This window comes from Varanus komodoensis, unplaced genomic scaffold (assembly GCF_004798865.1).
Source record: "Varanus komodoensis strain SLA01 unplaced genomic scaffold, ASM479886v1 scaffold3, whole genome shotgun sequence".
NCBI lineage: Eukaryota > Metazoa > Chordata > Lepidosauria > Squamata > Varanidae > Varanus > Varanus komodoensis.
In genome coordinates this window covers 16,107,731-16,130,297 of record NW_025335761.1, presented here as the reverse complement: position 1 = coordinate 16,130,297, position 22,567 = coordinate 16,107,731, and the positions used below count along the sequence as shown (strand labels likewise).

Here is a 22,567-nt window from a genome sequence, read left to right as displayed (position 1 = left end):
CCTGCCCTTTCAGTGCTTGGCTTTGTTGCTGCCTGAATCTTATACCCTCCGAGAGTGGCCACTGCCTGTCCCTACATACCTGTGGCCCGGTTGCATATTTAGAGCTCGTGGCAGAAGGGAATAATTCCAAAATGCTGAGGATCACTGTGGAGGCAGGACCTGGTGTTTCTGTATTCAAAGGGGTGTGGAATGGGCTTCCACGGTAGGTGGTTGAAGCCCCAGTGGTGACGGTGTTTAAGGATAGGCTGGACATGCACATGGTAGGCATGTCATGACTGGAGCCAGCTGGAGCCGGGGGTCAGACTAGATGGCTCAGGAGGCCCCTTCTGACTCGCTCAGTTTCTATATTTCTAAATATGCTCAAGCCGTCTGTTCCTGAAAGTGTAGGAGTCCTCCAGGCTGCTCCTCTCAGAGAGGATATAAGCATGTGGAGGCTGGCCCATGCCTCTGCACCGTGACAGAGGCAGCTCTGGGGACCAGCTAGCAGTGCTGGCAAACCTCCATCAAATTGTCAGAAGGCTTTGCTGGAGAAAGGCTTTTGAAATAAAGCCCTGCTCAGCTTATCTGAATTACTGAGGTACTGAAGTGAGAGACAAATGCCCTGTTTCAGTGCTAATGAAGTTTTGGGTAAATAAATAAAGTGATCACATGGCACAATGCGTTGACTCACTGCAGAGTTGGGGAAGCCCGCAGGCTTTTTCTGCAGGGCTGAAAACAAGCAATCCCCCCCCCCCCCCCCCTCCTTGGTGTATCGAAGGCAGCAGGGCTCAGCCAAAGTGTTTTGCTGCCTGGGGCAGACAAGAGGACCCCTCCCTCCCCTTCTGTGTGCTGCTGGCAGCTGAATCTTCCTTCAGCAGTGGTGATGTGGCAGCTCCTCCTCCATGCCTGGCTGCAGCCGTCTAGCTTGGCTCCTCCCGGCACAGAGAAGACAACCCAGGCCACTTCTGATTGGAGAGAGCAGCAAGATGCGGGGCTTCTGGGCCTCAGGACTCACACACACATGGGGTACAGAGCTGCTCCTCTGCCTGGTATGGGCCAGCCAAGCACTCACTGGCCCTTCCCCTTGCTGTCTCAGATCAGAGGAGCTGCAGGAGTGAAAGGCAGCCTGACCCAGAGATCAGAGATGACTGCAGGCATTCTGCTGCTGGTGTGCTCCTTGAAGGGATCCCTCCAGGCAGTGGGGTTTGGACCCAAGAACTGTGCAAGCCAGATTGGGCTGGAGCTTCTTCACCCCTGGTTTTGTGGGTACCGGTCAGGCTTGTGTCCCCCATTCCCAGTTGGGGTGCTGCTTCACCTGGCCCTTCAGACGTCCGTTCAGAAGGCAGCGGCAGTCAAGAGAGTCCGCTATCAGCTTCAGCGAACTGCATCCCTTCCTGGAGGAAAATGACCTGCAATCAGCAGTGCACATGCTGGCACCTCAGAGGCTTGCTTTCAGCAGTGCCCTCTGCAGAGGGCTACATGGGTGCCTACTCCAGGAACTTCAACTAGTACAAGATACGGCAGCCAGACTAGTCTCTGCGACATCACGGAGAGACCACGTATCAGCAAGTTTTTCCATTGGCTGCCAATAGATTTTTGGATACAACACAAAGCTTTGGTAATTACCTTCATGGCTAAGGGGTGCCTTTGCCCATATACTCTGCCCTGCTTACTATGGTCCCCCGGGGATAATCTTCCAAAGTTTGCTTGTGCAGGATTAATGCCAACTACCCAGAGGATCTTTTCCCGTGGTCTCCCCTGAACTATGGAAAGGCCTGCTGGGAGAGACGCATCAGTTACCCCAGATTGCTCCTGATTCCCCATCACTGCTTTCCCCCACCGCATCTGCCCTACATAGCATCCCTCTTCTTTAGATGAGCTGCCCAATGCGCTACGTTTCTATAACGGCCCTTCCATTCTGGTTAACGCCTGCAGTTGGGCTCCTTGTGAGGGCTGCACTGACATCACTTGGACACACGGACAGTGTGCTTCAAACACAGCGGCAGATGATTTTCAGGGCAACATAAAAAATGCATATGCCACTGCACACGTAGAGCGCCACTCAGGACAGATCATGACTAATAAGTAAAGAATGGAGGTGACACTTTCACTTAGTACATGTCATGTTAGATTTAGAAAATGCAAACATTTCAGGAGTGTTGGACAAAATTACATTGAAAATTACATTGAAGTTTGTCATCTCGTCTCTCTGCATCTAGCTTCTGCTTTTCCCCCCTACCAAAATTCAACATTATGTAGCTCTCATAGCTTTGAGCAGACCAAGAAAACCCCTTTGTCACCTTCTCTCCTTGTAAAGAAAGTTGTATTATTGTCCCCTTAGACATCAGTTTGGAATGTACATTTATATTTTCTGTTCACTAGTGCAGGTTTCCCCCAAGCTGAAGCCCTTCAGTTACCAAGGACTGCAATCCCCATTACCTCCAGCCTAGACCAATGAGAGTTGTTGTTTTACTCATCTGCAGGGCAAAGATTGGGACGGGCTGCTTGGACGTTCCTGCTCTTCAAAAGTTCAGCTGCTCTAAGTGTGTACTTCTTGACTTTTATTGGTGCCAATGTCCAAAGTGGGCATTACATATTTGCAGGGCTGCCATCCTAAAATAATAAACATTCAGAACAATACCAATGGGGGCATAGAGACAGAGAAGGGAAGAAACAGGGCAAGTGTGTTTGTGTTTTAATTGCATCTTTTAGTGTTGACCTATATGTTCAATGAGCCTCTGATTGTTCATATTGGCTGCCAGCTTGCCAGCTTCTGCTACAATAATTCTCAAAGCAGAAGGTTCCAGAAGTGGCATGAAGAAGTGCTAGTAGATCTTGGTGTACGCTTACTGCAGTGTCGACCCAGCAAGCCAAACTGTTCACTGACGTTCTCCCAAATGCTGAGAGGCTCAGGGTGAAAGACTTTGCACCTCTTCTAGCACTGCCCTCTTTGAGAATCATGGTGGTCCAGGAAGCTGCCGCAACCACTCAATTGAATGCCTTGGTATTGCCTGGGCTCCCCAGGAACCACGGCTGGGCCACACGCTCGAGCTTCTGAAAGGGTCACTCATGGCTGGTGCACTGGCTCAGCATCTGGCATCTGTCTGGATCACAAGTCACCATTTCCTATAGGGTGCCATATAGAATCAGTGCCAGATCTGGGTTTTTGAGAGTCCCTGGGCAAGGAGCCCCTCTTCCAGCAAGTCTCCTCCTCTTCTGCATGTTCTCTGTTTGCTTGGAAATCAGAGACCCCATGAGCAAGGGGGCAGTGGTATCTCCCGTGTCTTTGTTGGACAAGAAGCAGGTGAAGAAGCAGGGGGCAATGGTGGAGGAGCAATTCCAGAGACCACTTTCCATGGGTCTTGCTTGGTGTGCAGGCTTACTTCACCATTCTAGAATACATCATTTTGAACCAGAGTATTCCACCTCACTTTTGCCCTCTCGTCATGTCCATGCTGGAAACATTGGCCCAACACATCTGGAGGGCACGACCAGGTTGGGAATGACCAGTCTAAATGCTATGGCTAAAGTCATTATTTTTTCCCAGGAATGTCAGGGGCAAGTGTAACATCCTGAATTTCTCTCCCTCCTTTTTTTCCGTTTAGGAACATGTGTTTTACCCCCTTTCCCTATAAAACTCATGTTAAGAACATTTTTTTGAACCACGAATTACTTGCATTCAGTTTGGAGCTTGTGCAAAACATTAGTGAGTCATGGCCTGCCTTACAATAACGGGCTTTTCCCACCTTTTTGGAAGCGCCTCGTTCATCTTTGCTTGTGGATAGGAGGGTATCTTCTCTTGTGGCTACCCTGTTAACGCTTGGTTAGATCTAGAAGGAGAGGTGTTAGAACGGAATCCTTTCCTCCCTAGTCCTTTGCCATATCTGGAAAGCAGAGAGGGAACCGAGAAGAAACTGGCAGGTTCATTTTCGTGCCTGGCATCTCCAGACCTTATCAGGACTAATTGGACTTGACAGCTGGGAGTCGAGGGTGCAATCCATGTTGAAAGCTGAACGCTGTGGCTGAGGCAAACAAATCAGGGCTGGTTAATAATTAAGCGACAGTTTGGCAGCATTCACCTTGACAGACTTGACCTGTCAAATTAAAAACTTTCTGGCTTTTTTCTCCTTTTGCTCCCAGGCACTACCTGCTGTTGGGACACAAGTGAGCTGCCCGCCACTTAAAGCCCGTGGGCCTCTGTGCCTTTGCACTAGCCGACAGCTGTGCTCCCTCCCTCCAGAAAGCCATCTTTGTGTCTTCCTCCTCATCTGGAAGCAGTGCCTGAAAATCCATTTTCAGGGTGCTGCTAATTGACCACAGTTGTTTTCCTCTTGCCTCTGCTCTGAACCCAACACACAGTGTATTCTTTGTAAAGCCCTCAAGTGTCAATCACTGGGAAATAATGCCATAAATTCAATAGGATCAGCATTGCCATCGTTGTGGCCCCGATCATTTATTTGCACAGTTCAGTCTGCAGTAGAAGAGAGCTCTAGTTTTGCTGATTCAGGAGTGGGTTAGAGCAGGAGTCAGTTTGGAAGGAAGCCTTTGCCCTGCACGGCTCCCAAAGGTACCCTTGAATGTTTCAGGGTCTCCTGCTTTGTGATTGTCTCAAAGAGGGAATAACACCATGGACAACTGTTTGGGCAAAAAGAAGATTCAAATAGAACCCTTTAACTCCCTCTCCCCTGCTAGACTTCAGTGGGGCTAGCAAGCTACTGCTGCAGCCTGCCCCATGGGCACGCTGGCTTGCACGGAGTTTTGGCGACCAGAACAAGTGAGAGCAGTGGCCTGGCACACACATTGCACTTCAGGCCTCTGGGCAAAATCTGGAAGGCCTGAGCTCAAAATCCAGGCCATCCTGAGCTCCCCAGTGGCCGCACCTCCTTGCTCTTGCCCCACTCTTTTGCCCCAGTCATTTCGGCATTTCTTGGGCCTTGGCGCATTTCCCCCCGTTCTGAAATGCTGAAATGCCTCTGCTAGGCACTGGCAGTAAGAACATTAAGCTAAAATGAGCTGGGTGTGTTTCTGACCGGACCCTCTTGCCTTCTACCACCCCTGAAATGCGGCCCTCCAAAGTTTCTCGGAAATTGATTTTGGCCCTCAGGCTGAAAGCGATGCAGTGGTACAAGCAACAGCTGATGGAGTCCTGATGAGTCGTGTAACTGCTTGCACAGTGACTTGTGGGATGGCTTGTCAACAGTGCATGCAAGCAGAATCCAAGTATTGTGCTACCTTTGCAAAGTTAATAACCTTCGTCGTCTGGCAGGGCTTTAGAGTTAAAGCAAAGTTTCATGATATATCGTCTGTACAAGGGCGTTTAGCCTCTGAATAATTTCTGGAGGAGAATATGCTCACAAAGCAGTCTGAAGTCTTCATAACTCTAGAGAAATGCTCATAAATCATATCCATACAGTCTGCCTTTCTTCAGTTTTCTTTTTATTTCCGTTCTGAAGGTGCAAGCAGGAAAGGTGAAAGGGGGAATGTTCAGTGGGGCAGGAGGGGGCAGACACACTAATGACCATAGCTCCTAACTCTATTCTTCTGCCAAGTGTCACGGTAGGTCATGTTGCATGTGACACAGACACGTTGGTTGCACCTAGAATGCCCTCCGGAAAGAACTCCACCTCACTTCATTACGGCTCACCTTCTGACAGATAGCCGAAGCTTTGAAAAAGCTACTTCCACCTTGTTTTAATCTTGCCTCTTAATGGACAAGGGCAGCTTCTAACTGCCGTTGGCCTTATGAGCCTTCCTAGTGAAGGTTATCTATTTTTAGGAAAGGTTAACTTTAATGGTGCACTTCTATCATTTTTATTTTTATGGGGCCATTGTTTAGTGGTCTTGAATATTTCTGATAGAAAGGCATGGTCTCAGTTCTAATAACGATGGCTGATTCCACATGTTGATGGCTACATATAGTGCAGTTCTGCACATATTGACTTGATAGCAAGACTTCCTGTGTTCGTTTTCCTGGCATGTTGACATAGAAACAGAGCAAGTCAGAAGGGGTCTCCCAGGCCATCTAGTCTGACCCCCGGCTCCGGCTGGCTCCGCTCATGACATGCCCACAATGTACACATCCAGCGTATCTTTGAATACCCTCACCGATGGGGCCTCAACGACCTTTTGTGAAAGCCCATTCCATACCCTCAGGGTCCTAACTGTCAGGAAGTGCTTCCTGGCATCTAAATGGAGCCTTGGTTCCCTGAGCTTTGCTCCGTTGGAGCACGTCCTGCCTTCCTCTGCAGGGGAGAACAGGTCTCTACCCATCTCCGCGTGACATCCCCTCACATACCTGTATGCCGCCAACAGATCCCCTCTGAGTCTCCTCCAGGCTGAAGAGACCCAGTTCCTTCAGTTTCGCCTCATATGGCATCCCCTGCAAACTGGCCACCAACCTTGTGGCCCTACGCTGCACTGACTCTAACCTGGCTATATCCTTCCTGTAATGAGGGGCCCAAAACTGAGCACAGTACTCCAGTTGCGGGCACACCAGAGTCGTATAGAGTGGTAGTAATACCTCTCTCGATCTAGAAGCCACACTTCTGGCTATGCAACCAAGGGAGCCGTTAGCCCTCTTAACCACCGCATCACACTGCTGACTTATGTTTAGCCTGCAGTCAACCAACACCCTGAGGTCCCTTTCACAAGTGCTGGACAGTCCATGCAATGGCCGCTCTTACCCGATCCAAATTTGCAATTCTGTCACCAAAGCGTTTATGAGACTAATTACTGTAAAACAAGAAGCCTTTAAAAATGTCACCTTCTCTGACTTGCCACAAAATTGCCTGCATGGGAATCACCACAAGGATCAGACCTTCATTTCTACCTTACTATTGCTTCAGCTGAAAGTTGTCATCAGCACCATGGACAAGGACAGTTCCTGTAAACTACTTTTCTGACGTAGAAATACTATTAGATAGCAATGGCAAATTCTAGAAGTTCCCCATCCAGAATGTAAGTTCTACAAGTTTGTGCAAACATCATTTTTTGTTTGTACATCTGATAGATTGACATCAAAAGTGTTTCATTAAGTCCTTGTTCATTGTTGCTTCTCCCTTGGCTCCCTTCTGTTTTCTCTATGTGGTACACCCCTAACTTGTTAAAAATGTAGACTGCAGATTCCATGAGGAAAGAACTCTTCATTGATATTCTGCAAATTCCCATGTACAGCAATGATGTCATATAAAACATGGTCACAAACACTTTTGGCATTAGCAGAAGTGGCATCACACTTCAAAGGAAAGTCTTGTGCATGTTAGATCATTTTTTCTTGCTTTAATAGTCACAGAGTAGGAAAAAGTCATGGGTTACTGTCAAGCAGTAGCTAGTACATTTTGAGGAAAAAGGCAGGGTGTAAATGAAATAAACAAACCTGAGACAGAAGGACAGGGCCTCTGTGCATTTGTGCTCTTCAGGTGGCAATGGGCTAACCTCTCTCATTCTTCACTACTTTCTCAGAAAGAATAGTCAGTGGAGAGGAGGTAGTGGAGAAGTGGCATGTATGGAGGCAGTTGCCATTATCTGAGAGCTGGAGGATCAGCACCACCCCAAAGAGGGCTCTGAGCCCAGTGAGACTCTGGTCACCCCATGCCAGGGAGGGCCCCCCAGAACATCCCTAGAACTGAGGACTTGGCCCTGCCATCAGGGTTAGTCTCCAAGAATGAGTCATCAAAAGCCTTGTAGTTTTCTCAGCCACACAGGGATGTAAAGCTACAGAAATGAGGAAGCTTGTAGCCAGTGAAAGGTGGAGCTTCTGAGATGCTTGAAGTGACTGGCCAGCTCACGCTGCTAGCCCTTGTTGGGAAAACTGCTCTTTTCATAAGGAATTCTCCCAGCCTAGCAACTCCTGCATAACACTGTGTAAGTCTCTGCCGTGTTCACCTGGCATAGCCCTTTGCCTGCTACAAGAACCTCCCAGGGTACCCAAGGGATGAGCTGCTCCCCCTAGGGCACAATGCAAGCCATTCACATTTAGTGAGGTGGGTGGTGAGGAGAGTATGATCAGCATCGAAAGGGTGGCAAGATTCACTGTCAAGGACCCAGAGACATCCAGTTTATCAAGGCATCTCTGGCATTCTTCCAGCATAAGTCGTCGTGTCTTTCCAAGCCCCTTGGGTGATACTGTGTGAGGGTGGGATCCTTCTTATCTGCCCTAGAAGGATCCGGCGCATGCAGAAACCTCTAGGCCAGTGGTTCTCAACCTGTGATCCATGGACCCCCCGGGTGTGAAGACTTGAAGAAATGTGACGGTTTTTTGCAGTTAAATCTGAATGAATGACAGCAAGAGGAAATGGGAAATAGAACAAAATCTTAATTTTCCATGCTTGTTTTGTAAAACTTGACTTTCTGAACCTATTTCCTCAATTTAAAACAGTCAGAGATATAAATTGGCTATGAGAGTAGCTGTCTGATGGCAAAGAGCTGCGTTTGGTATTTCTGCACATGCTGAGAACAAGCGGGGAGGTGAGAACTGTAAAAATGTTTCATCAAATTTTAATGTAAAAATTGACATCATATTCAGAATTAACATGTCAAAATACCATAAAATGGGCCATTTGAGCAAAAAGAGTGTTGATATTATTATTTGAAGTTTGTATGGAATCATTGCAATATATTATAATAGAAGCGTGTGTATTAACAGATTGACTTATTTCCCCTTCTCTCCGAATCTGAAGGCCCTTCGTGAGAAAATTGAAATAAATACTTGATACCGTCTAGTGCTTTAAATCTTGAGTTAAGTCTTGGTGGTCTGCAGCCACAAAGGCATTTAAAGGGAGTCCGTGGTGAAGGAAAGTTTGAGACTCACTGCTCTCGGTAATTGCACTCTTGGGCATTGCAGAGAAGTCTAGCAATTTCCTGAAAGATCCCATCAGTTAGCAGCCTTTTCAGGGCCATCTTTTTACCCACATAGCAAAATTTGCAGATATGAAATAAGGACTCCAGAAATTCATCACCCATTTCCTGAATTTCCTAACAGTTTTATTGCAATCTGTTATTGTTCCAACCACTGGTCACCATAGCAAGTTCCATTCCTGAGTCACTTCTTGGATTGACCACATGGCACTGGTGCCTCTACAGTGAAGGCTGGTGAAAGTCTTACCTTGAGGGGCACAGGTCAATTAGAACAGCCTTCCTCAGCAGGGTGCCTTCCAGATGTTTGGGGGTGTAACATCCATCATTCCCAGCCAGCATGGCCCACTGCAGGGCTGATGGAACCTGTAGTCCAGAATATATGGAAGGTGCCACATTGGGCAAGTCTGTGCTGATGTCTCCCTGCATGTTCATTTCTTATCTCTCCTTAGCCTCAGAATAAGATTTTCACCAGCCTTCACTTTGATGAAACTGCCTCCCCAGTTTTCACCCCACTATGTGAAGATTAAAATCTTTTCATTCCCGAATAGCTTATTTCTTCTTGTACACTTAAAAAAAATGAGAGGAAATCCACAATATGAATGAGATAAGTGTGCCCTCATGAAGACATATCAGAACTGAGCAATCTGGTATATATCCGCATAAGTATATTTGTGAGTGTTCAACTTAGAGTTCAACAGTCTACCAAGTGGAATAACCTAATCAGTGGGAAAAATCTCCTTTTCATTGAGAACTCAGAAAGCACATGAGCACATTGCAAGCTTCAGAAAATAACTTCTATTAAACAGAGAAAGAAATAATAGAAGTATTAATCTTTTCTAGCCAAGTTGGCACTCTGTGCCTTCAACAGACATAACCATTTCCTTTCCTCAATAAATTCCCTTTGTATTGAGTTTGCAAATTTGCTTCATAAAATCTTGACTTGTTTTCCATAAAACAAAACAGATGGGGCAGTATTTCATTTGCAGACTTGTATAATCAGGGCTATCCTCAAAGAATAAATTATTTTAGTGATTTCACTCACTTGACATTTTGGGAAATAGGTTACTAGTTCACAAGATGTTGTTCTTCTGCATATGGAGCAACACAATGCATGCAACATGTGGATGCTGATCTATACAGTATCCCATGTCAAATTCTCATATTCTTCATAACATGTAAGTTCACTTGTCCCATGCTCTGACATCCTCTTGTTGGGTATTTTATTGCCAGTGGAAGTCAGTGCTGTGAAGAGCAGGGCAGGGAACACAAGCAGCATCATGATTTAGCCACCTAGGAACCCCGTCAAATGGATCATGTATAGTTAATCAATGTTTCCTCTAACAAGCCGTTAAAATGACTAACAAAGATAATCCATATTAAAATCAGTAAGGCCAAAATCCAGCACAACATTACTCATGGTTAATATTGTTATTTCAGTAGATTAAGTAGTTCCCACATTTTTAGCAAGCAATATTTCTTTACTATTTATCTACTTCTCCCACCAGAAAGTTTCCTTTTGTTCTCATTATTCATACACACACATGTGCATACGCCAAAACATAGGAAGAAAAAATGGTCTGGATGTCATGGGCTGAATCCAGGTTTATGCTGGATCATCTGCCCTGGTGTGAATGAACATTCCCAAGGCCTTCTTCTGGCCCTTTGAAGATGCTGCAAAGAGAGTTGGGAGACCTTACTGAATGAAGCAGGCTGTGGTGCAGAGGGGAGGAGTCCCAAAATCAGGTGATGAGACCTTCTACAAGCAGAGTCCTTCCTCTTGTGGATGGTGGCTCCCAGAGCCAGTCCCATGTCTCCCTGAATCTTCCTTCATATTTTGACCAGTGCTTGACTGTTTCATGGAAATCAGATCCATTTCTCACACCAACTTCCAGTGCATTTCATGAGTGGCATCTTAAATTTAAAGTAATCCATTCTTCCATTGCTTTCATGGGATCTGTTATGTGGAGCTTGTATAGGAGGCCAGCTTCCGCTCTTCTTTGCTCAGCCCAGCTCTCCTCCAGTGTCCCCTGCCCTATGTGAGAAGTGTGGAGGACATTCTCTGCATGTTGACACTTTTTCCACAGAAGTGGCAGAAAGGAAGCTGACAGTGGAAGAGGAGGAAGCCAAGCGTATTGCAGAAATGGGAAAGCCAATACTGGGCGAGCATCCCAAACTGGAGGTCATCATTGAAGAATCCTATGAATTCAAGGTCAGTGCCAGGTACCAACCCTCTCTGGGAGGGAGTGAGGAATGAAATTACAGGAAAGGAGGTAATCAGAGGAGGAAAAAGGGAGACCATAAAGGAACAGAGAGAGGAAAGAGCACTGTGTGAGAAGGAAAGCCAATGTAGGGTAGAGAGGCCGAGGGGTGCTTGGCGAAAAGAAGACAATGCAAATAGGGAGGAAACAATAGAGGACAAAAGAGAAGTCTGACGAAAAGTTCAGTAAGAGATGCTTAAGGGGACACATTATTTCCATGGTATTTTAAAAAAAGCCATGTAGAATCCCACCACCCTCTCCTGATGTACGACTTCTGAAAATTGAGCTAGCCAGTCCTGAGTCCAAAGTATATTGCATGAGAGCCAAATGTACCCTAACGTAATATGGCCAGGTATAACAAAAAAGAGTTGTCAACATCCATTCATCGTCTGTTCATTTGAAAGCATCCAAAGTTAGAACATCCTAAATCTAAGACGAAGGCAAGCGTCTCACTAGGAAAAAGTGCAGTGTTGTGTTTTTCAATATAAATGCTCATGACAGAAAACCTGGTAACAAATGCTGTACTTTAGAAGCTATACAACTTCTGTGCAGCCAATGTTTGCAAATGTACTGTTTTTTAAAAACATTCAGATATATTCCAATATTTCAGGACAAAAGAGAGTGTGTGCAGTTCTCTTTGTCCTTACTGCTGGTTGTGGCAGATGGGCTTAAAAGCTGAGTTCTGTGGACACAGAAGACATCAAGTCCCAGCCCAGTCCTTCTTCCTCCACATAAAAGTAGGCTGTCATTTTCCTGCTGACCCAACCATTGCTACCTCTACACCTGTTGTCCATGTTGGGGTTGGAAATGGAGGCATGGGACAGACTGCAACCAGGGCTTCCAGTTGCTAATCCCAACTTCTTCTGCTCTTCTAGCTCACATTTTCTGTCCGTACATGGGAGTGTCCCATTCTGCGGTAATACTAGCACAGAACAGGGATTATTCCCAGTGAAAGTGATAAATAAGCATTGTGTGCAACAAGTACACTTTCACCAGTACTCAAACCCATGCTTGACTCGGTCAAGCTTATTTCCTTTAGGGGTGTCCAGGTGAGGCTCATGTCTTCTGGTCACAGCTTTAATAGTGAGTCCATTGCACCTGAAGCCAAGGCTGCCAAGGCCCATGTGAAGCTCTAGCTGGGAACCTGGGTGTATTGGCCTCTTGCAGTTATGAATGGAAATGAGTGTATCCATGGGCAATGGGAGGGGAAGCTTTTGGAGTACTATCCATCAAGAGGCATTAAGTAGCTACTCTGACTTCCCGCATCATGAATTCTCTCTAGTAAAGACTACAGATGGAGGCAAAGACCCCCTCTGAAATTCTGTGAATGAAATAGGGCAATTGCAAAATTAGGCCAATTATCACAGAGGACAAGTGTTAGTGGCTCGTAGTCCTGCTGGCTGTATGTGCCCGAAGCAGTGCCAGTTTCCAGGGGACACAAGCAGGAGGGTGGGATTGTACTCATGTCCCGCTTGTGGGCTTCCCACAGGTCTCTGGCCAGCCACTGTGTGAAGCGGATGCTGGATGGCTTTGCTCTTTTCTGTCCTTATAAAGGCCTCATCTGTGATGGGAAAGAGGGCTGAAGTTGATCTGTGTGAACGATAAAGCAAGAAGCTACTGCTGTTAATTGACAAGGCAGTCTTTCTAATGAGGCAACGGCCTGACTCTGAAGTGATTTTATGCAGAGATATGCAATAAGATGTGCTTATTGATGGTTTGATTTTTCTGCATTTCAGGCAGCAGTTCTGTAGACCTTCTTGGGTGAATGGCAAACTGAAATCAATGGGATTGATTGCTGAGTTGACACATACAGAATTGCAATAATTTAACTGATTGGTTTAAGCCATCAATAAGGACTCCATTATGAAGTACGTCCAATGGAAGGCCTGTTCTAACCCATCTTTCCTGTCCTTGACAGAGTACAGTGGACAAGCTCATCAAGAAGACAAACCTGGCCTTGGTTGTAGGAACACATTCATGGCGGGACCAGTTCATGGAAGCCATTACTGTCAGTGCAGGTGAGACAGGCGAATGCCTGTAATTCACCCCAGGTAGCCCTCACTCAGGGGTTGGGGGGCCGATTACTGTGGCTAGCACAAGCCACCACTAAACTCTCCCTTTGCCCGGAAGGATTCAGCTTGGCAAGGTTTCTTAGGATTGTTTTGTCTGATACCTATATTGCATCCATCCATCGGCTACAGAATGGATGTTTATTAGGGTTGCTAAATGATTAAAAATGGTTTCAATAACCATCTGTATTTTACATAATAAATGTACCATATTCTAATAAACCTGCAGATTACCAAAACTTCAATTTAGAAGACTTTTTAAGATACTGAAGGAAAAGTGAGGCTCTTGATAATTTGACAAAGAAAAGCTGCAATCCACTGTTAGAAGGAAAGGTCATTTTTAATATTTCTTTTTTCATTTTTTCTTACACCAACTTGCCAGAATCAAAATACTTGCAAAAGTAAAGCAAATTGTCCCCTTAATTCTGAATAATCAAATAATCAGAATCGGCACTCCACAGTTCTTATTAATTGGTTCTTATTAATCAGCTAGAGAACATTATGTTAACAGGTGGCTTTTATACAGATTTAATAAACAAAGAATACTTCAAACTAATTGATCAATCTGTTAGATTAAATTAGAACACTTAACCTGCAAATTTATACACATCTAGCTGGGACCTGCTGGATTAAGTGGTGCTCACTTTTAAGGAGCTGCGGCTTGCGGTACATTGTCCATTCTTACCTATCTGAGCTAGACTTCGGCTCACTTGTGTGCATGCTGTGAAAATCTCTCCTTAGTTCTCAGCCATTAGCGGTGCTTTTCAACCATTTACCTTTGTAGTTAGGAGCTCAAATGAATGGTTTTTCCAGGATTAGACAGCTCAAGATTTTTAATGTATCCACGTATTTTGCACACAATAGGTAATATTACAGAGACAGCAACTAAATGATTGCAGGAAATTAGTGGCTGCTTCCCTTTTAAAGCTGCACAGAGCACTCCAAGATGTTTCACAATGCTTCCTAGGTCCCTTGCATTCTTCCCAGCTAATTTCCAGAAATCCTACCGACATGAAGGGCTGTGAATTGTTTCTGCTGGAGTTCTTTTGTGAGCTTGCTGGAGACCAGCCAGCAAAACCTGAGAGGTGGCGAGTGCAGGAATGGCTAAATGTGCCCTGGACACTGCTGCCTATGAGGAAGTTTCTTCCTTCTTAGCTTCAGACATATCAGCTAAAGCAGAGGGCTGTGATGTCTCCCTCCCGCTCCGGCTGGTTTGCATTTCAGCCCCTGCTGCTCCTCTCTTTCTCTCTTGCTTCGGATCAGGCTGCTGGTTCATCTGTCCAGCACTGCTTCTTCCCTCTTCCTTAAGTTATTTCCCCTTCTTTTATGATGCCACGTAGGCTTTATGGTGGTGTCCAGATTCTTGATCAGTTTCTTCTTAGTATTTGGTTTAAAAGAGGCCACTGTCTGCCAAGTCTTTTAAACTGCTCAAAAAGCCTCAGCTGGAGATGGGGAAATTACTTAAATAATTAAGGTTGCCCACACTGAGTGCTCTTCATGAGCACCAGCTGCCAATGGCTGCTACTGAGTGACTCTCTGAGGGAAACCAGTACAAGGAGATGTAATCTATGAATTTTGTGGCTTTATTGTTTAACTTGGTTTTTGGAAAGGCCAGAGAGCAAGCCTTTGGGAAAGTGTAAAAAAGTGTTGTGGGCACTGTCACAAAGTGAATGATGCAGTGAATGTGGCCAGTCCCGAAAACCCATTTCACAGGATCCGACAGTGCTAATTTGCCAAAGAATCTCAGCACACGGCAGACATGAGGGGTGATCGCCGAAATGCAGCACCTTCCCTTTGAACGCAAGGTTCTCACTCGCCTTCAGAATCATCTCCCCACAACACCCTTTCGGTCTGTCTCTCTCGTCCCACGCTCCCAGCCCCATAAGGCCCACTCATCCAAGCCGCATGTTCCTTGGAGTGTCCCTGCTGCCAAGACACACGAGCTCTTTTCCCCCTCTCTCAGGGGTCTTACCCCAAACTCTCTTCTGTCCAGATCCCTGCTACACAAAATGCTCTCTCTCACTGACTGGGTTCAGATGACATAACAACACACACGCAAGGACTGAGCACGTGTCGAGTGTGGGTTGTTACTGAAATGGTGGTTTTTCTGTTGTCTGAACCCAGCAACAACAATCTACATCCGACCCTTACTCATCCCCTGAGTGTGGGTTGTCAAGTTCTCCTCCCTCTCCCCCTCCCTCCCTCTCTCTCCTAAGATTCAGCAAGCATGTGCTATGGGGAAAGAATGTCTTTTAATCCCCTCTCCTTTCCCATGCTTGCTTACTCCCTTCTTCAGAGCAAAGGTGAATAAGGATGCCTGACTGGCCTTCAATATTTTCATGATGTTGTCTCTGTTGCTATGGTAATAAATGTGGTCATATCCTCTGGGTGCCCACACAAGAACAAAGCTAAGGACATTAAGAGATGCTTCCCCTGTTGTTGACCTACTTTCAAACGTCCTGGTACCATCCCAGGGTATGGGGAAGCCCCAGTGCTGTCCTCAGCCCCCTTCCCCCCACGAACCCTCCAGAATCTCCAGGGGCTAAGCAGAGGAAAGGACAGCGAAGCCAGCCGGGCTGTTCCTTGCTTCAGCACTAAAGGAGACTTTGCATGGAAAAATACTTTTTCCGTGTTCAGCTTGGAAGAGAGTAGATTTGCTGGCAGCCCCTAAGTAAGCTGTCCACATCTTCTGTGGTTCTGCAGGCCATCTATATCCAGATGTTCTGTTGTCAGGAATCATTGCCTGGGGAGACACAACGAGATCAGGTCCTCGTGTACCTTTTGGGAGGGAAAGGGTCAAGAAGGGCAAGGCAGATCCGGAGGGCCACATACAAGGAAGAGAGGCCAGCCTCTGGGAGGTCATGTCCACAGGAAAAGTGGGAAGCTGGAACTGATCCAGCTGGCAAAGCCGCTGTCAGGACTCCCAGAGATGAGCAAGCTGGAAAGCAGGGGTCTGGGGAGAAGGGACTGGAGGCAGAGGGCTTGGTGGAGGGCAATGTTGGGAGTCCAAAATGCTTTGGAGTCAAAATCCAAGCTAGTGCCAGACCAGCCTTCCCTACCTGGTATCCTGCAGAGGCATACCAGGGGCTGGGAGTCCTGCAACATCCATTAGATTTGGGCTTCCCCGTTTTCTGTTCCCTGCAGCGGGTGATGAAGACGAGGATGAGTCTGGCGAGGAGCGCCTGCCTTCCTGCTTCGACTATGTCATGCACTTCCTAACCGTCTTCTGGAAGGTGCTCTTCGCCTGCGTGCCCCCCACAGAGTACTGCCACGGCTGGGCTTGCTTCGTCGTGTCCATCCTGATCATTGGCATGCTCACCGCCATCATCGGAGACTTGGCTTCTCACTTTGGCTGCACAATCGGCCTCAAGGATTCTGTGACTGCGGTTATCTTTGTGGCCTTTGGCACTTCAGTTCCAGGTGAGGAGACTCATGGAGAAGGTCTGCTCCATTCATTTATTTATTCGATTTATATGCCACTGTAATCTTTTTAAGAACTCAAAGCAGCTTACATCATTCTCCTCCTGCTCTCAGTCTCATCCCCACAACAGCAACCCTGTGAGGTAGGCTGGTCTGAGAGGCTGTGACTGGCCCACAGTCACCAGTTGGCTCCATGGCTGAGTGGGGACTAGAACTCAGGTCTCTTTAGTCCCAGTTCCCCGCTCTTAACCACTACACTACACTACCCCATACAGCATCCCCCTTCACAATCCCGTTTTGGAAGCAGGAGCTGCAAATGCTGAAGTCTCATCATGGCCCTGCATTGAGCTTCCTATAGCAGGGGTAGTTCTCCAGATTTTTTTGGAGAACTACCCTTGTTCCATGCAAGCAGGGCCTTCAGGGGCTGACGCCCTAACTTCTGCTCTCCTCTTCCATACAAGCACCTTTCCAGGGATGACCCCAAGAGGAGCAGCAATCCCAGGGCCACGTCAGCAGCATTCTTCCTAGTTAATTCAGATATTTCTAGGCCGCTTTTCAGGGCAGGTGCAGAGTGCAGGAAGGGCTAAGGGTGCCTCAGACTCTTCTGCCCCTTTCCCATCCCTGTTTTAGGGAAGGGTTTCCATGAAAGGAACTTTGTTGTGGTTCCTTTGTAGAAGTTATAAAACTGAAAGCCCACATTGTGTCTGCCAGTACCTGAGAAAGCCTTTCTCCAATCAATCAGTCACATTAACAAACAAAGCCTATCAAAGTTGTCTAAACAACATACAAAAGACAGACAGCTATAATTCAGTAAAACCACCACGATCCATTCTAATCACAGAGCCAAAGCATTCGGAGGAAAGTTGGGAGGCAGGGCACATCTGCTCAGTCGTTCCAGCCGGCATGGCTGCCACTTTCCCCATCACCACCTGTGCAGCCAGACTGGCTCCAGCAGCCATGGCCGAGGCCCCAGCAATTTGGCAGGAAGGCAAGCTGTGCAGTGGGGGCACGTGCCTGCAGCCCACCTGGTCCCCACCGCCTCTCTAGCCCTCTGCTGTGGCCCACCCTACACCCAGCTTCACCACCTTCATGAGAACTGAGTTCCCGGTCTTTTCAGCCCACAAAGGTATTTCCATCTTAAATTGGGCGGTCGTGTATTTTGCCCCAAGCAGGGGCAGGACACCTGGGGACCTTCAGGTGCTCATGGGCTGCATCTCTTGTCCGCCCTAGCCAGCATAGCCAGTGGGAAGGGTCAGTGGGTGCCGTGGTCCACCAATGCCAGGGGATGACCCCTTTCCCATCCGCATCCACGCCACTGTCTCTCTGGCTCTCTCTCTCCCTTTCAGACACTTTCGCTAGCAAAGCTGCTGCCGTCCAAGATGTGTACGCAGACGCTTCCATCGGCAATGTCACGGGCAGCAATGCCGTCAACGTCTTCCTGGGCATCGGACTGGCCTGGTCAGTGGCAGCCATTTACTGGGCTTCCCAGGGAGGGGAATTCCATGTGTCAGCCGGCACGCTCGCCTTCTCCGTGACACTGTTCACCATCTTCGCGTTCATCTGCATCAGCGTCCTGCTGTACCGGAGACGGCCTCACCTGGGAGGGGAGCTGGGCGGCCCCAAGGGGTGCAGACTTGCCACAATGGTGCTTTTCGTGAGCTTGTGGCTGCTGTACATTTTGTTTGCCACGCTAGAGGCCTACTGCTACATCAAGGGCTTCTAAGCCCGATCAAGCCAGAAGGGAGGGCCCCCTCCTTCGTTACCTCATCGGACAGCAATCTTCAGTGTGTTGTCGAACCAGGAGTGACAGCTATCAATCAAGATTCCATAACTGCCCAGGCTGAAGGACAACTGGGCTTTAAGAAGGGCAAAACTACCATCACAAAGTCAAGGCAACAATTAAAACAAAGCCAACGACATCAACTCAGTCACTGATCCCCATCCGGTCAAATCAGAAGCATCAGCAGCGGTTAAGTACCCATTTGTTAAATGGTGCTGCTGATCTCCACATTGTTCCTTCTACCACTTTACAAAATGGAGAAAGTATAAATAAGTTGGGTGGCCACTTGCTTTTTTTAATTTGGGGATGGTGGTTAATCTTACTTGATCTATTTTTCCTTTTTTTAGCACTCAGAAAGGAGGCTGAAAAATGATCAATACATCCAAACCTCATGTCAGTGTCAGCTCGGGAGTTGAAAATGCTCTGCATTTTTTTACATTGGGTAAACAGTGTCTATCAAAAGACTCACTCTTTTCACGATATTTTAGAGTTACAGTGCTAGACTGTTGTATTTGAAATGCAAACACCACACACACACACACACACACACATTCAGGAAAATACCATTGAAGGTATGAAGTGGTCTGTTCACTTGCCTGGGCTACCAAAAAAGAAAGACCTCTAAGAATATTGTATGTAACTTGTATATTTTGAATATGGCAATTTTCTTTGTGTAATTAACTTAAAAGCTTTTGGCACTGCAGACAACAATATATATATATTAAATAGATAGATAGTCATTTATAAATGGCAAATAAACCAACACAAGGGGGAAAGCCTGCAGTGTGGAAAATTGGAGCAAAGGAAAAACCAGCACAAGTTTCTTTTCTTTCTTTTTTAAAATTACAGTAGAGTCCTTGTTTCATTGATGGAGAAGATGATGATTCTTTTTTACATGGAGATGAGGTTATAATTTGTTCCTCTCCCATTTTTCAGTGCATATGACAAAATTTGAGGGTGTTTGAGGTGCCATGTAAAGTATTGCAGGCTTCATCTGCACAGGTTGACGTCAAAGCCTTCAAGGAGGAAGAAAGGAATCCTGGGGATCCCTCTTGACTAGCTTTGTGCCACATACTGGCATCTCCTTGACACCCCACCTGTAAAAGGAAACTCTCAAGAGACGCATTTGGCGCCAACACTATACTTTGGTGTAATGCTTGCTACTCCAACAAGCTTCAGGCATGTACTTACCCCTCCTGGTCCTTCCTCAGATCTGGCCATGAGAAAGAGACTAGAAGTATCCATTTCTGTTTTCTACCGGCCACAGTTTATTGTTATATATGCACTGGCTGAAACTGGTTAGTTTTAACTATGGTTTGTCCAAACCAGCCAACTTCAAGCCATGGTTTATTACGCTTTGTTGTTCTAATAAATCACTGTTAAGACGAGACACAGTTCCCCTTTAAGGCAAAACAGCAATCCACAACAGGAACTGCTGTTTCCAACTTCCTTGTGACTACACGGGGGCGGGGGGGTTAGGGTTGGGGACCAGGCTCGTGCCCACAGCACAGCTTAGTGCTGTATTGCGATGAGAGCGATATGATCCACAGGCCTAGAGCTCTAGCCGTTGGAAGGAGCTCTGCTTTGGAGATGATTGCCCATCACTGGCAGTTAAACTCACATTAAAGCATCTCAGAAACAATTTGCTAATTCTACCTTTGGCAATTTCTGACCGGATGACTTCCTCACCTCACTGAGGGCAGAGCATGACTCTATGGATAATGCTACACATCTAGCTGCTAAAGAGAATACCAATGCCAGTTCTCTTTACTGGTAAGAAGAATACCAATGCCTTTGAGGGTCTGGGGGCATCTTCCTACCCACCTACCTTTCTGCCTAAGGAAAGTGCTGAAAATATTTTTCCAGTTCACCTAATGAGATCACCTTATGATTACCTGGTGTGCAGCAACCCTTGTCTTTCAAAGGACCGGTGCTTCCTGATCTCTGTTAGAGCCAGGGTTATGGTTTTAACTGTCACCATTTATCATGGGAAGAACATTCTAGAAAAGCACCCTTTTGATTTCCAGTTGTAATTAAAAATTATCTGTGCATGTGTACACAAACACACAGACATATGAGTTATAGCAGCAGCTTCAAAGTGAAATGTTGGGTTACTAACAAAAGTTATACTTATAGCTAAATGCACACACACACACATTTCTTCAGTGCAAGAAATAAAGGGTATGCTTTATTTTTAAAGAATAAGACATTTCTTCTGTCAAAAAGTTAGGTGCTCTAAAGGAATGTCTTCTTCATAAACGCCAAGCTTATAAAGTGGCGCAGATAATCCACTGACTAGTGAGCAAGGAAAATTAGAAGCATCTATACTGTGCATTGTTAAATAAGAATGGTGATAAATAATGTTTTAGAAACAGGATGGGTGCCATGGAGTGTGTGTATGTGTGCATACAATCATGCACCTGTGCATAAAAGAAGAGAAAGCAGCTTGATAGCCAAAAAGAATTCATTACTGAACATGGAAATGAAGATACAATTTTAGGGAATTATGACAATGAATGAATGAAAAATGAAGTATTTATTTTCATATAAAACCGCAGAGAAGTTTCATACATGCCACACCCCATTTATATTTCTTTATCATGTGTTAAGAAATGGGAATGCTTCATTCTTGTGCCATTTGAGCTTTTGGAGAATAGGGTCATACTCTGGAAAGTAGTAATGGGAGAATACGTGAAGGTTTTATTCCAGCAAGCAATTAGGTTTCCAAAGCTGTACAAAAAGTGGATCATCCCAATGGTGATGTGATTGAGACGAAGGGCATGGCCTGTTGGAAAGGGCTTCAGTGCACGCCCACTGGGATTCCTGGAAGCTGCGGCTGCGCTCGCTCGTGATGGCTTGTGCGTGGCAGACTGTGCCCAAAGTCAAAAAGGTGGTTCCTTTTTATGGAACCACGTCATGAGCTGCACAACCCTCCATATCTAGTCGAGTTTTCAGGATTTTAGCAACTGTCATGCTCTGCCTGTCTGTTCTGTGCTTTTTCCCACACATGTGACTGTTACCTGCCCTTGCTGTTCTGGGAAGGGTTTGGGAGCTAGAGATCTAATTAAGTAAATATCTTGGTTCCTTTTGCACAAACCTTGATTTTAGAAATGGAAGCTGGTTGTGCAGTTATCAGCTCTTCTAGATTTGGAAAATAATGGATTAAGGAAAAAAAGATAATGGGGGGGAGGGGGCTACTACAGCCATTCATAATCCATGTTATTGAACACATTGTTTCCTTCATTCCCTCCAATGACCTCACGCTCTGGTAACAATTAGCTTTTTGCCAGAATTATGTTCTCTGACTTGCTAGCCCTTCCACCACTTGTCTACTCGTATGACTGGGTTTATTTATCTGTCCTGCCCTTCCCCAGAGAAGCTTTGGGCAGGGCAAGCGAGGCCTCCTTTGATCCTCCCAACCGCTTGGTAAGGTGGAATGAGGCTGAGCAACACGACTTCTGAGCTTCTCATTAGCGCCAGCAGACAAGCTCGACCAGGATGCACCGTTCACACGTTTGGTTCAAAGAACAGCTTCACCTCACCGGCCTTGTCCCACACGTTTCTTGCAACCGGCTGTCCCCTTGTGAGATCCGTGTGGGTCATCATTTCTTTATTTACTTAAAAAAATGCATTGACACTCACCGTCATCCGGTGAGCTCTTATTTAAACCAGCGCAATTCCCCCGTTCCTACTTAACTAACCTAACTTGGGTACCATGAATACTGTCAATCATCATGTTTGCTTGTGCTGTATCACACACATTATTTCTGCCAGCTTGCTTCTTAAGCGCACTTGCTGGGGAGGATGGGTGGCGTGCCATGGCCTGTGTCATAGTTACTTTGCTACCCTCAACATGCACTGAGAAGAACTGTTCTGGGCCAACTATATCAGTGGAGTGTCTTTCTTCATCTTATTTTTTAAGTCATTAAATACAAGAGAAGTCAATTGAAAAAAAAAACCTGTGTAGCCCTTTTTTAATGGGAGATTTTCTGATTCTTTCTTAGAAATATGCATGGAATCATTTTTAGCACAATTTTGACATTATTTTAGTTGTGGGATTTTAAAAGGTGATCTCCCATCTATTTCCCAGAGAGGGAACTTGAGGCAATGAACAGAGAAAAATCAGCAATATTTAATTTGTATTTAAGAACACAAATTAATAAGAACCATTATAAGTTAACCAGAAGGGCTAGAACTTACCCATA

The 22,567-nt window shown here is 46.1% G+C and overlaps 1 protein-coding gene across 7 annotated transcripts in view; it reads left to right on the top strand.

Annotated features, from left to right (window-relative positions):
- Nucleotides 1-18,811, top strand: part of SLC8A3 (solute carrier family 8 member A3) — a 153,226-nt gene extending 134,415 nt beyond the window's left edge. For 3 of the 7 annotated variants that reach the window (XM_044437186.1, XM_044437187.1, XM_044437185.1), the window contains 4 exons: nt 10,920-11,044; nt 13,012-13,111; nt 16,307-16,582; nt 17,929-18,811. In XM_044437186.1, the coding sequence (XP_044293121.1) occupies nt 10,920-11,044; nt 13,012-13,111; nt 16,307-16,582; nt 17,929-18,305 (878 nt within the window). In that variant the 3' untranslated portion in view covers nt 18,306-18,811. Of the gene's footprint in view, nt 1-4,037; nt 4,076-7,458; nt 7,464-10,919; nt 11,045-13,011; nt 13,127-16,306; nt 16,583-17,928 lie in introns of all 7 variants that reach the window. The other 4 variants (XM_044437190.1, XM_044437189.1, XM_044437191.1 and 1 more) reach the window with 3 other exon arrangements.
- Nucleotides 18,812-22,567: the final 3,756 nt, after the last annotated feature.